The 13,242-nt window shown below is 32.6% G+C and overlaps 1 protein-coding gene across 1 annotated transcript in view; it reads right to left on the bottom strand.

The window, feature by feature from the left end:
* LOC141401105 (G2/mitotic-specific cyclin-A-like) overlaps nucleotides 1-10,549 on the bottom strand; it is a 53,952-nt gene extending 43,403 nt beyond the window's left edge. Inside the window, exons 1-4 of the mRNA XM_073980951.1 lie at nucleotides 10,252-10,549; nucleotides 9,523-9,979; nucleotides 1,411-1,691; nucleotides 1,070-1,343 (exon numbers count right to left, since the gene is read on the bottom strand). Coding sequence (XP_073837052.1) covers nucleotides 1,070-1,343; nucleotides 1,411-1,691; nucleotides 9,523-9,798 — 831 coding nt within the window. The 5' untranslated portion in view covers nucleotides 9,799-9,979; nucleotides 10,252-10,549. The remainder of the gene's footprint in view (nucleotides 1-1,069; nucleotides 1,344-1,410; nucleotides 1,692-9,522; nucleotides 9,980-10,251) is intronic.
* Nucleotides 10,550-13,242: the final 2,693 nt, after the last annotated feature.

Genomic DNA, 13,242 nt, shown 5'->3' with positions numbered 1-13,242 from the left:
GTTGCCTAACAAATTCATCTTAGGGTTTTTCATTAATACAATTATTTTGAGAGGTGGTGTTTGTCTTTTTCTTCTACTTCTACATCATCCTTACAAAAAGAAAGATGTTTTTCCTAGCTGCTACCTAACCACTTCCATTTGAGCCTCTTTTACCGCCACCATCTAATTATTTGTAACAAAAATGTGTTAGTTATCAAAGGAAGTGCGAGTGAGTGTGTGTATGTGTGCATGTATTTATGTGCCACATACGCGCCATAATGTATTATTTGTTAATGAATTATTTGCCAAGTTAATTGAAGGAAACATTTTTCTTAAGTGTTGTGTCTTTCTATTTTCCCGTAGGTTCTTAAGAGAAGGCGTTTGGGATCACCATTATCAACACCAACCACCGCCATCACCTGCCGCACACACATTTCTTTGTTATAAGGTGTTTTTTTGGTACGTGTGTTAATTTGCCATAACTTCCGGGGAAGTAAAAAAGATGTTCGGCTTAATGGACTTTCTTGGAATGTCGAGTTATAAATAACACTCATCGAAACGAATGAAAGTTATTAGATGATTACAACAATTAGTTTGTTATAAATGTAATTAACATAAGAGATAATTATCGAATTCATGTTTTCAAGTTTTTGATGGAAAAAAGTGAGGTTAGGTAAAATTTTTGGGACATTAAAGATATGTATGAAAAACATATTAAAGGTTAGAAATTCAATAATGGTTGGAACTGTAGCCTAGAGTTTATTTCAGAGCTATTTTTAGTGGATTTTGACAATATGAAAAAGTGACGTTAGTTGGTAATTTAGGGTTAATCATCAATCTATTGAGCCGTTCGATGCAATATTATAACAAAGCAACGTCTTGTCACTTCTTCATCTCCACCTTTTTGAGGATAATCTTCATCTATTGAGCCGTTTTATGCAATAAAACAACAACATGTAAATTACTTTTTGTCACTTCTTCGTCTGCACTTCTTTCTTGTTGGATTATCAATAAAACACTACTTTTGTTTTCTTTTTTTGTGAACTAAGTTCCATGTTTTCTTTTTCTTTGTGTTTGCTCATCTACCTACCTCACTTTCACGGAAATATTCCAAAATATTGCGTTGATATTCGACAACTTCAAAGAAACGCTGACGATCATTACGTGGCACTGCTAATTTATCATCCTCGTCATCCAGATCAGTTGATTTAGCAATATCTTTGGCATTGCTATCGTCGAAAAATTTCGCAGCTGATGCACTGCGATCCACTGACATGGGTGACAAAACATCCGAAACAGACATTGGTGTTGTATCCAAGATATATTCATCATGATTATCATCGACAAATTTGTGATGAAGGTCACTGTGAAAAAATAAAATAAAAATAAATTAGCATAAAATAAAAAAATTAAAGTTTCTGTGGTTCTTACCTTCTTTCGCTTAAAATATGATGATGTTGTTGCTGTTGCAAACGTTGTTGCTTTTCATGAAACAGATTTTCTTTGTCAACAACATCCTGACTAGCTGCTGCTGCTGTTGTTGCATCATTTTGTTTACCGGCCACCAACTGTTGTTGTTCAAAATTCTCATTATGATCCTCATAGACGGAAAATGTTTTAAATTGTTCCACCGGCACCACAGTAGATTTTTTACCACCCAATGTTTGGTCGTCTTTATTGCTATTCTTAACATTGCCAACATCACGGAAGGCCTGTAGGTGGGGAATAACAAAAAAAGGAAGAAAGAGAAAGGAAAACATTTAAAATTTGTTTAAAATGAAAGAGAAAAAGGGAATTAAAGAGACCATAAATCAGATTCTTGTTTAAAACATTTGTTTTTTAAATAAAAGTTGGAAAACATTTTGAACTTAATTCTATGGTTTTGTTGTTTTCTTGACCATATTATACCCTAATATTTAAATGATGTAATAATGGGAAGAGTGATTGGCTTGAACCTGGTGCATACAAAAAATTCTTCGTCAGTTCCAGTCCTTCATTGGTCATATGAGAGTTACTAACCACTTCCAAGCTCAGCTGTTCTAGGACTCCTGTTATGGTCTCATGTTAATAATATAACTTCCTTAAGTGAATCAACACTACTTTCTTCATCATAACCTTTCCCAATATTCGCTAGTTTTTGTTTCTCGAGAGTTTATTACTCTTCCATTGTACCAAATATCACAAAACCAGGCACTTATTTTGCTGCTTCTGTCAAGAATTCACCTGACAAGTAACTTGTTGTTTTTGCTATCTCTAAACGAATTCCTTTATGTTTCATGTGACATATTTTTAATGCTTCGCTGGTTTAATTCTACCTCAACATGTTTTTTGTCACACTACAACTCCTAAGAGGATTTCTGGATTTCTGTTGTATTTTACAGTGGCATTTGGTTTTTCTTTTAAAGGTGGTACAACTTCATTATGAACTTTAAACTAAAATGATAATGATTATTATTATAAAAAAATAAGCAATTAAGAATTACTTGCAACTCCTTAGTTCCTACAAACCACAATTTCCAAACGTTTGACATAACCTAATGTTCTCTCTGTAGTGTCGAAATGGCCCAAGAAGTCGTCAAATGAGGGTTTGTGTAATATTAGCTTCATTTTAATACGTTAGACATCATTTTGGCTAGTATTACAGCACTGATGGGCAGAAATGCTCTGCCTCACACACAAAAGTGTAAAAAATACATGAGTCTCTCGCAATTTGCCCATCAGTGTATTACAGCCAGTAATATGAGTAAAGGGTGGGAAAGTATGAAATTTTCAGCAACAAACCCCATTAAATTTGTTTATAACCCTTGAAATGTATGCAAGTTTCTTTATTGGGCCAGTCACTCATGTTTTAATGGGAAAAATCCTGTTACACATCAATTACTCTACATGTGAGAGCAAACGTCATTATCTCTACCGATATTCTCATAGAAAATAAAAATGATAATACAATGGTGTTGTTGTTGGTTGGGGTATTCTGCTTACCAGGCAAGGAGAGTAAAGTTGCTTTGCTATTGAAATGTAATGAGGGTAAATTATAAATAACAAAGGGGAGAAAGGAAGTTGTTTACATCTTTTCTAGGGTAAAATGTTTGTGGCGCAATGTCTAGTAAAGCTGTTAAATAACATTGTAGTTGTCATAGTTGATACTGTGGTTGTTTTTGTTGTTCAGTGCAATAAGAAAAACTTGCATTGCAGTGGTTTTTGTTTTGATTTCATTAGATGCCAATGTATTGGTCTATTCTCTATGCTGAGAGTAGAGGTGAGAGATGACATTGCTTTGTTTTGAATTGTAACGGAAAAATGGCGGGAAAATGCCAAGGAATGTAAACAACAAGCCGTTGTAAGGCATCAAAGCAAGGAAATTTGCAAAAATTTAAAGGATTAAAATGAATAAAAATGATGACAAAATGAAAGATAATAATTAAGAAACACACTAGGAGATATAAAAAGGAAAATAGAGCGGCAAATAAATAAATAAGGCATCAAAGCAAAGAATCTTGCAGTTTTTGAGGGAAAATTAAATGAAAATGGATTACAATGATGAAAAATGTAAAGATGATAATAATAACACACTAGGGGTGCAATGGTATGCACACCCGCCTTGCACGCTAAAGGTCGTGGGTTCGATTCCCCGGCCAGTCAACATCAAACACTTTTCAACGGTGGCAAAATACCCCTCAGTAATGTTGGCGACATTTTCTGAGTATTTCAGCCTTGTACAACTTCTCTACAAGTGGTGTCTTAGACACGCCGTTCGGACTCGGCGATAAACAGTAGGTCCCATATCATTGAGCTAATATGAATCGGGGTGCACTCATTGATATGAGAGAAGTCTCCCCTGTCCCGCCTGGGATGTTTGTGGAACAATTATATATATAGGGGTTATTAAAAAGAAAAAAAAAAGCGGCAAATAAATGAATTTGAGTGGAAAGATGACGAAAATAACCACAATGGCATCATTACGAGTGGTCGTGAATGAAGAGGGAAAATTCAATGAAAATGGATTAAAAGGAGCAAGAAATGATGAACAAATGCAAAAATAATATTAAGAACACAGTAGGGGATATTAAAAAGGCGAATAGAGTGGCAAATAAAACAATTTGAGGTGGAAAAAATTGCAAACATAACCACAATGAAATTATTGCGAGTAGAAGAGAAAGCAATTTTCGTTTTAATGTTGAAATTGGTAAATAAAATGACAAAATTTATAAAAAGTAATGAGAAAATAACAATAATGAATTTGCAGGATGTCGTTTTGTAACCGGAACTGGAATGGAAATGTAACAAACTAAAGTATCTATATAATTGACAAAAAAAAAAAAAAAAAAAACATCTTAAGGGAAGGGTGTAAGTAAAGTAGGTTTGATTAGATGATAATAGAGAAGGTTTATTTGGCATTATATTTTAGAAAAACCTCTTTTAAAGAAATTAAATCTTTAAAGTTGTGTTGTAACAATATTTACGTTTCCACAGGTCAATGTCACCGAACACCAGTCTTACCTTAGATAGAATAAACAAACCAAATCATAACCAAATGTGTGGAAACAAGAACATTTTATAGCCAAAATAACCTCAGTGACATTAACGCGAGAGGGACAAAATGAAAAAATTGTAACGTTAAAGGTGAAATTTATAAATCGAATTTTTAATTTAATGGAAAATAACAATGTAACTTTACAGGTGGTCACTGTAACAAGAATTTGGAAGAAAATTTGTTATAAAAAAAAAAACAACAACACCATAAGGGAAGTCCTAATACGGAGCACTTGTGTAGTGCCTATAGTTTAAAAAATCCACGCCTAGAGGCCATCAAATGCCATACAAAAATGCTTTGAAAAAACCACGCCTAGAGGCCATCAAATGCTCTACAAAAATTCTTTAAAAAATCCACGACGGACGGCCATCAAATGCTCCACAAAAAAAAAAAAAATCCACGCCTGGAGGCATCAAATGCTCGAGAAAAATTCTTTACAAATTCACTCCTAGAGGTCGTCAAACGCTCTACAAAAATTCTTTAAAAATCCACGCCTGGAGGCCATTAAATGCTCTACAAACATTTTTTAAAAAATCAACGCCTGGAGTAAATCAAATGCTCCACAAAAATTCATTAAAAAATCCACGCCTCGAGTAAATCAAATGCTCCACAAAAATGCATTAACTATAGGTACTATACAAGTGCTTATAGGATGACCTTCCGCTGTTCTATATGAACAATTTCTGCTCTTCTATAGTAAGGCCTTTAATTGGAAGACTTTCTGATCTTTTATAGTAAGGCCTTTTTCAATTGGAAGCCATTCTGCTTTTCAATAGGAAGACTTTCTGCTTTTTAATAGAAAGATTTTCTGCTCTCTGTAGAAAAACCTTCTGCTTTTCAAATTGGAATACTTGCTCATCTTCTAAAGGAAGACCTTTAGTGCCATAACTTTTGCCCAGCTAAAAGCAACGGCAAATGGTGAATATGTTATAAAAACACACGGATAGGTTGAAAGTCTGAATTTAAGGTCGTTGACATTAAGAGACCATTTTTATTCTTACTAGAAAATTGCAACTCTACTTCCGTTCTCCATCTAGGTACATTAAATAATGATCATATCCCATCATTGATTTCCAAAAAAAGTGATCAAAGCAAAATGTCACTTTTTTCATTGCTATAGAGAAAATTATGCTGTCATAAAAGTGTCCAAACTAATTTAAATGAAAGTTATGATAAATAATTTAAGTTAATTAAATGTTCATTTATAGGGACGGGACGATCACAACACAAAGCATGATGTCACAATAAATATAAACAAATCATGGAATATTTAAAAAGCAATTGGAATTGATTGTTACCTAGAAAAGCCTAACCACCACGATGTAGCACATCTTCTCCTCCTTCACCAAGATAATATAAATGTGTGAATGTAAAGAACAAAAAAAAAAAAAAGGTCGCCTATTTGGTTGCGGCTTCTGATAAGAAGAAATTACAAACATAAAACATATTTTCAAGTCATATACCTACTATATATTTGCCTTCAATATTTTGTCATAAAAACCATAACCAAATGACCATAGTAGAAACACGATCAACCACATGCGGGTTTGGGGTTTCTATATGTGATAGAATATTTTCAACAACAACAAACACAAAAAAGTCGCGTGCTTCCTCTAAAGAAATTAAGTGGTGAAGCGAAGCGAGGAATAGAGGGGTAGAGTAGAAGCAATAAACAACTAAAAAGAGACGTCTTGCAACCAATTGTAAATAATAAATATATGAATAAGAATATTATAAACAATTACCCAAGGGTCGAGCGAGCTTTAAGTTGCAGGGGGAGATAGAATACGAGAGCAGGGTTTGGGGAACTTGACTTGTTGCAGAGCTCAATGTTATTCGATAAACAGAAAACAAAACGCAAACACAAAATTTGATTAGGAATTTCCATATGTGTCTTGGGAACAACACAAAAGAGCAGATCACATACTTTGGAATATTTGAGACACCGAATGTACCGAATGTGGAATAAAGAAGTAATTTGGATAATTATTTTTTGTTTTTGGAAAATTTATTTTAAATGTTGGCAATGGAAAGAGAGTTTAAGTTCATTTAAAAACTATTTTCTTAAATAACGTTTGGTTTTTAATTAACCAGAGATCTAAATTATTATTGTGGTATTTGGATGTTTTCATTAGTAAATGGAAACCTACTTATGCTGACTAAACCTCATGGGATTATCCAAGAAGGAAAATAATACGATCAAAATTTAATGAATGAGAGTAAAAAGATGATATAATGCTTTAATACATTTTAATTTAACTTAATTCCATTAAATAAACCGTAATAAATTAAGCTCTGTTCCTTTACGTGCAAGAATCTTCAAGTTTTGCAACTTTTTACTCGAAAAGCGTTCCTTTACTTCAGACACCATACAATTCATATGGAAGTAGATTACAACTTTTGCTACTTTTGCCAGTTTTACCATTTTCTAATGTAAAGGAACAGACCATTAATTTTCCCACTTTTATCATAAAACAAAAGAAATGCATTTCTATTTTCCCACATTTCACGGAAAACTTTCAACAATTTTCCATTAAAATGTATCTAAATTATTTTGGATAATTGTTATCTACTTTATTCTTAACTTTACATACCATTTTTATTGTTTTTCTTTTAATTGTTTGTTAAAATTACCCATTCGGCAATTTCCTTATATTAAATATAAATCTTATCAACATGGCAACCCTTTCTCACACAAGGAATATGCCAAAAAGACATCTGTGCAAATATGGCACTTTCAAATTGGCGCTCTCTCAATGACACGTAAAAAATGTAAACAGTTCAAAGAAAACATGTGATAAAGGCAAAATAAAGGAAGCAAAAGGGGATTAAAGCAACAAAAGATAAATAAAATGTATTAAAGAATAATTTACTACATTAAAATTATTTTTATTATTCAACAAAAACATTCTCACTTGTTAAACACAATTAGAGAGAGGGAGAGGGTGAAGTACTTGACAATTTATTAATAGTTTTTTTTTTATACTTTTTATGCAAAATTAAGATCATAATAAAACAAAATATCTTTTTAATAGAAAAAGCAAATAAAGTAATCCCAGAATTACTTCTTTTTAACCTGAATTAGTTACTTTAAATTTGGCAAATCATCCATTGCAAAGTGAGAGTGAGAGGTAGACAATCAACGTCAAAAACAACACACAAATTATAGGAGGAAAGAAAAAATATAAAGAAAGTAAACACAATGAAAAATATTTAATATTTTTTGCATTAAAATAATATTTTAATCAATATATTATTTTTTTAACAGAGAAAATCGTTTTTCTTTGTATAACACAAAAGTAGAGAGAGGAGATGAGGCAAGTGTTTGACAATCATATGGTTTTTTACTTTTTTATTGGACAAAATGAATAAGGACACGCATAAATGTCGAAAATTATATAAAACCTGTGTCTAGAAGAAGAAGCATGTTAATTTTATAACAATTTCACATTTTGTAGCCAAAAATTTGGTAATTTAAATTTGCAAATCAGCACATTGTTACAGACAGAGAGGGAGATAAAATGATAAAATTTAAACAGTGTTTCCTTCAAAAAACCGACAAAATGTAAACAAAAGCAAACAAACGTGTTAAAATGAATGTGGAACAGGAATTTTTAATTGTTGCACGTACGTATTTTAATTTAATAAATATTTATTATTTTTATCTTCTCTACTCACAGCTGTCGTTGACAAATGAGAGAGGAAATTACTTGGCAAATCGGAATTTCCTATTTTTCCTTTCGCAAAGGATTTTATTAAGAAAAATAAAGCGAAAACATGCTACAAAAGTCCATAGAGAAAGGAAACACAACAATTTAAATGGAAACAAACTTTATTTAACCGACTTTCCTCCATTAATCAAATTTGCAAATCATCTGTATTTGTTAAATGAGAGAGAGGAAAAAAGAGAGCATTGTAGGCAATTGGGGCAAAAGATCATATGGAAGATTGATTTTGGTAAGAAGTGAAATTATATCTTGGAAAAATATGATTATAATAAGAAATTTACTTGCTATTATAGGTATTTTAATGGCAAAAAGCATTTATTAACAGCAATCGCCGAATTGCTCCTTGCAAAAGTGCACAGCGATTTGATTTCTTGATGATTTCCCTTTCAAAAACAACACGAATAACAAAGAAGAGGACAACAAAAAAGTGTCCCAGCCGAAGAATGACAAAAAATGACGTCAGTTGGCGGAAAAAATACAAACACAAAACAACAACAAAAATATGGAATTTCTTTATATTGTGAGCAAGGGGCTCACACTGCAAAATTCAAAAACCACCACCAGCAGTGAAACGTCGAGCTACCCAGCAAACCAATCGTAACGAAATCGGAACAAAATTCGGATGCTACGTCCGATGTTGAATCAGAAATATTAACGATATCTTAAGGAAAGTTGTATGAAGTGGTTGACATAAGAAACAAGTGTCGTTTACTGACAACTCATGGATCGGTCCGAAATGTTTACCATAGGTAGCCCTTGGGACCCTGATCCCAACGATATATAATTTAATGGGGGGAAGTCCATATTTCCCGAGATATGGGTGTTGATATTTCGGAAATTTCGTACTTGAATACAACCATATATAGCTCTCCGGGGGGAAGTTCATACTTCCCGAGATATGGTTATATATCGTTGTATTTATGATGCCAAGGGCTATCTACTGTAAATATTTCAGACCGATCAGAGAGGTGCCCCTAAACGACATTTAAGCCTTGACATAATTTCGGAACGAAATGTCGGAGCGACATCGGATCGATGTTGCTTTCGAAATTCTTCAGACTTGTCGGACATCAGACATTTGGTTTGCTGGGTAGTGACATTTACACACACAATATGCATAAAATTGTTTATATGATCCCTTTTTCAAAAAAAAAAAAAAAAAAAAAAAAAAAAAAAAAACAACAACAAAAGAAAACCAACAAAATGTTTCAAGATCTGATCTATGGTGACTGCTGCCTGCCAGCCAGTACTGCGCAGTTGCAGCATTTTGCAAAAACTTACCACTTTGGTGCCGGCTCCTGTATGTACACCATGTATGTTGTTGTTATTGTGGACGGCAGCCGCCGTACGTACATTGGCATTTGAGTTGAGTACGGCAAAATTGGCGCGTCCTTGTTTCAAAGAGACGCCACCACCAACACCCATTGTACTGGCACCCAGAGGCTGTAAAACGGACTTGCCACCAGCCATGGACTTCTCTTTGATCAGATTGCGAGGATTTTCCTTGCCAGCATCCTGGAGAATTTGGAAACCAGCTGTGGTTGTTGTAGCGGCCATGGTTGTTTTACTTCTTTCTTTTTGTCAAAAAGTAAGTTTTGTGTTATATTTTTTAATTCTCTCACGCACACAATTGCACAGCAGTACAACAAAAAATGCACAATACAATAACACAAAAAATTGGCACAAATCACACGAAACACAGGGTAGAGGGGGAAGTTTAGATGGTAATATTTTTTTGCTATAAAAATTAAGAGAATTAATAATTAATATTTTTTGGACTTGTTGTTCTTCAAAAAAGAGGAATTTAAAAGGAAAATCAAAAACTACTTTGGAAATTTGTGTTTTATTGTATTTCTTTGTAAAAATCACTTTGTTTTTTAATATCCAAAATTCCCGTTCGTTTTTTTCTTCTGCACAAACAACTTCCTTTATTTGCTCTAAAATGGTTTATTTCTTTTTTTTCGTTAAAATTCGTGTCTTATCCTCGTCGTTTTAATTTGCAATGCTTACTTTCGTCGTTTGTTGTTGTTGGTTTTGTACACAGCACACACACTATTACGCCTTTTTAGCTAGGGTATTTTTGCTCAACAATAAAACATTTAAAACAACACTTAACAGAAATTTCACGAAATTTGTTAGCTTAGTTGATTGCCAAAAACTAATTCAGACACACCAAAAAGCCTAAACAAATTGACGTTTATTATTTTTTTATGTTTATAAACTTTTTCTTTAAACAAATTGCAACATTTTCTTTTTTTGTTTGAAATTTGCTTAGGCTCTCAGCTTTTCCTTCACACTGGGATGTGTTGTTCTCTCTTTGCCGTCTTGTATTTGATTGAGGATGGTGGTGATCGCTGTCTGTGCTTGTATTTTTGAATTTTGCGCCCCAATATGGTTATTGGTTACTTGATAATGGAAGAATAAGAAAGAGAAAAGGAGGAACAATGAAATTACGAATGGAGGAATAGGAGGACAATGAAATTACCAAGAGATATTGCCAGGGTTGTATTTTGTGGTGTTTTTAATGATATTTGCGGCAAACAATGAAAAAGGCGTGAAGAAATATAAAAGCCATAGCAATTACCAGGATTTGTAGAATCATTTTTGTGGATATTTCAATAGAAATTGGTATTTGTGAAAGGAAACAAGGAAATAATGTAGAAATTCTAGTGGAAAACTTGTCTTGACAAGAGCGGCTGTGTTCAGTAAGCACTAAATGAGAACAGTTAGTCAATGACGTACGTACGTCGTAACGTGAGCACAATTTAGACTAAAGAAAATTAAAAAAATAACAGAAAAATTAAAACAATAAAAGAAATAAGTGCAAATTTAGATATTTCTCAATGAATTGTTAGAAAATTGTGTGGAATAAAGGCTGTTAACGCTTAATTATAGATATTGTCTTTTAAAAGACCGATAAATTAGTCCCGATTTACATTAGGCTAGTTTACTTGGAAAAATTTTTCTTGTTCCTTTTTAAACTTGCCTCTTGCGATTATAAAAAGCAATTCAGGCATGGTTTAATAAGAAAGGTTAGCCAAAGCTTTAAGTCAATTTAAATTTTTTTCATTCGAGTATGCCTAAAACTTCAAAACAATATAAACAAACAATATAATATGCCAAACAATTTTAAAAACAATCGAATTCAATGATTTTTAAAATTGTTTTTAGACCATTTGTATGGAAGAAATTGGTGAGATTTGCATTGAAACAATCAGTTTATCATATTCACAACTCGACTATGTGGAGAAAACTTAACTCTTCATTCATTTTTCGCGTTTTTTATAAAATGCTCAAAAAATGCATTGTAAACAAACCCACTTGTTGCTTTTATTTTGAAGTTTTAGGTATTCAAGAAAAACAAGGGTTCTATAGATTTTTTTCATTTAAATCTACCTCTTTACTTATACCATGAATTCAGGGGCTCAATTCTGTTTCTATGAAAATGTGAAATGAAAACTTTTATAAAGAAAAAATCTGTCAAATGAAAAAAGTTATAAAGGAAATATTTTTCATTTAAAATTTTCATAGAATAAGAATCCAGCCCCTGTTCCGACAAGTTTTGTTTTCAAAACAATGAAAATAAGAAAAATATAAAAGGAAATGACTGAAAATTGCCGGTACGAGCAATTTCCCCTTACATGTCTCTTCTACAAACAGGGACTTGCCGCAAGTAAACTTGTCTAATGTAAATTGGGACTTTCTTTTTAGTGAATTTTCCGAGTTTTATTGAAGACAACTGCCAAACGGGTTTTTAAATAGTTTTCAAGAAATTTACTTATGGCTGTGTCCTTTTTACTTGCAGGTTTTTTAGATGAAGTTTGAGGAGGAAAAATGTAAGAAACCCCTAATGAAGAATTTTGAAAAACTTGGGTTAACAGACCAACATTGAGCAACAGTTGTTAACAATTCGTCGGTGTCATGCTTAAGTGTTCCATACGCCATTTGCCTGATTCGAGAAAAACTCAAGTTAATGTTTAAGGTCATACAGGACAAAAATGCTGCAATAATCCAATACTTTAAAAGTTCAGTTCTACTTAAATAAACTCATAGAATATAACAGTAGTTTATTTTAGTCAGATATCTGTGATAGTCTAGAAGATATGACCAATTTTTATAATTGCAAAAAATTGCTGAATTGTTCCATGGAATCTTTTTTTCATGTTTTTGGCAGTTTGTGTCACATGGAACACATTTTGTCACATTTCAACCAAAACACTTTTTATCAATCGTGTTCCACCTCCCTTATATGAAGTGCTACTGTTGAGTTAAAAAATCAGGACTTTAAATGGAACATTTATTTTTCTCATATAAATACAATAAGGACCATTATTATAGGTTTCCTTAACATTTATTTAAGGGATTGCCTCCACTTATCACTATTTTTTGTGGTAAAATCGGACAAAACGGATTGATATTTTGCATTTCAAAGGTAACATAAAATATTTAACGCGTTTTTCTTATAATACCATTTTTTTAATCGGTGTCCACACTAGCTTCAAGTCGAATGAACGTTTTTGCGTATATTTTTGTGGACTTACATCAAAATTTTGTCTTTAAACTAGGGATTTTTTTGTTTAAACGATTGATAAATTTTCTTTTTCATATAAGAATACAATATTCAAAAATATTTGGATTTATAAACTATTATCCTTCAGTTTTTAAACCAAGTCCTTTAAAACAATTTGTTCCATACGCCACATTTTTCGTAACTTGGCAAAAAATGGGCAATTTTTTGTTCCAAACGCCATCATTTTTGGTGCGGAACAATTCGTTTTTGTCTCTTTTTGTTCCATACGCCAAACGACATGGATATGGAACTAATAAGTTCAAGGTTGTTTTGTTCCATACGCCAGGCTTTATGGATATGGAACAAAACGACAAGATTTTTTGGGTCACAAAGCGGATTTGGAACATACTGGCATCTGAATATCTCAGAAACTATAAGAGATAGAGAAAAACTGACCAAACAATCTGAAAGAGCACGGTTCAAAACCTTGT

Source organism: Musca autumnalis, unplaced genomic scaffold (assembly GCF_047663935.1).
Source record: "Musca autumnalis isolate F117 unplaced genomic scaffold, ASM4766393v1 scaffold_4, whole genome shotgun sequence".
NCBI classification, from domain to species: domain Eukaryota; kingdom Metazoa; phylum Arthropoda; class Insecta; order Diptera; family Muscidae; genus Musca; species Musca autumnalis.
Note: the sequence above shows the minus strand (reverse complement) of the source record. Positions and strands in the feature narration are given on the sequence as shown.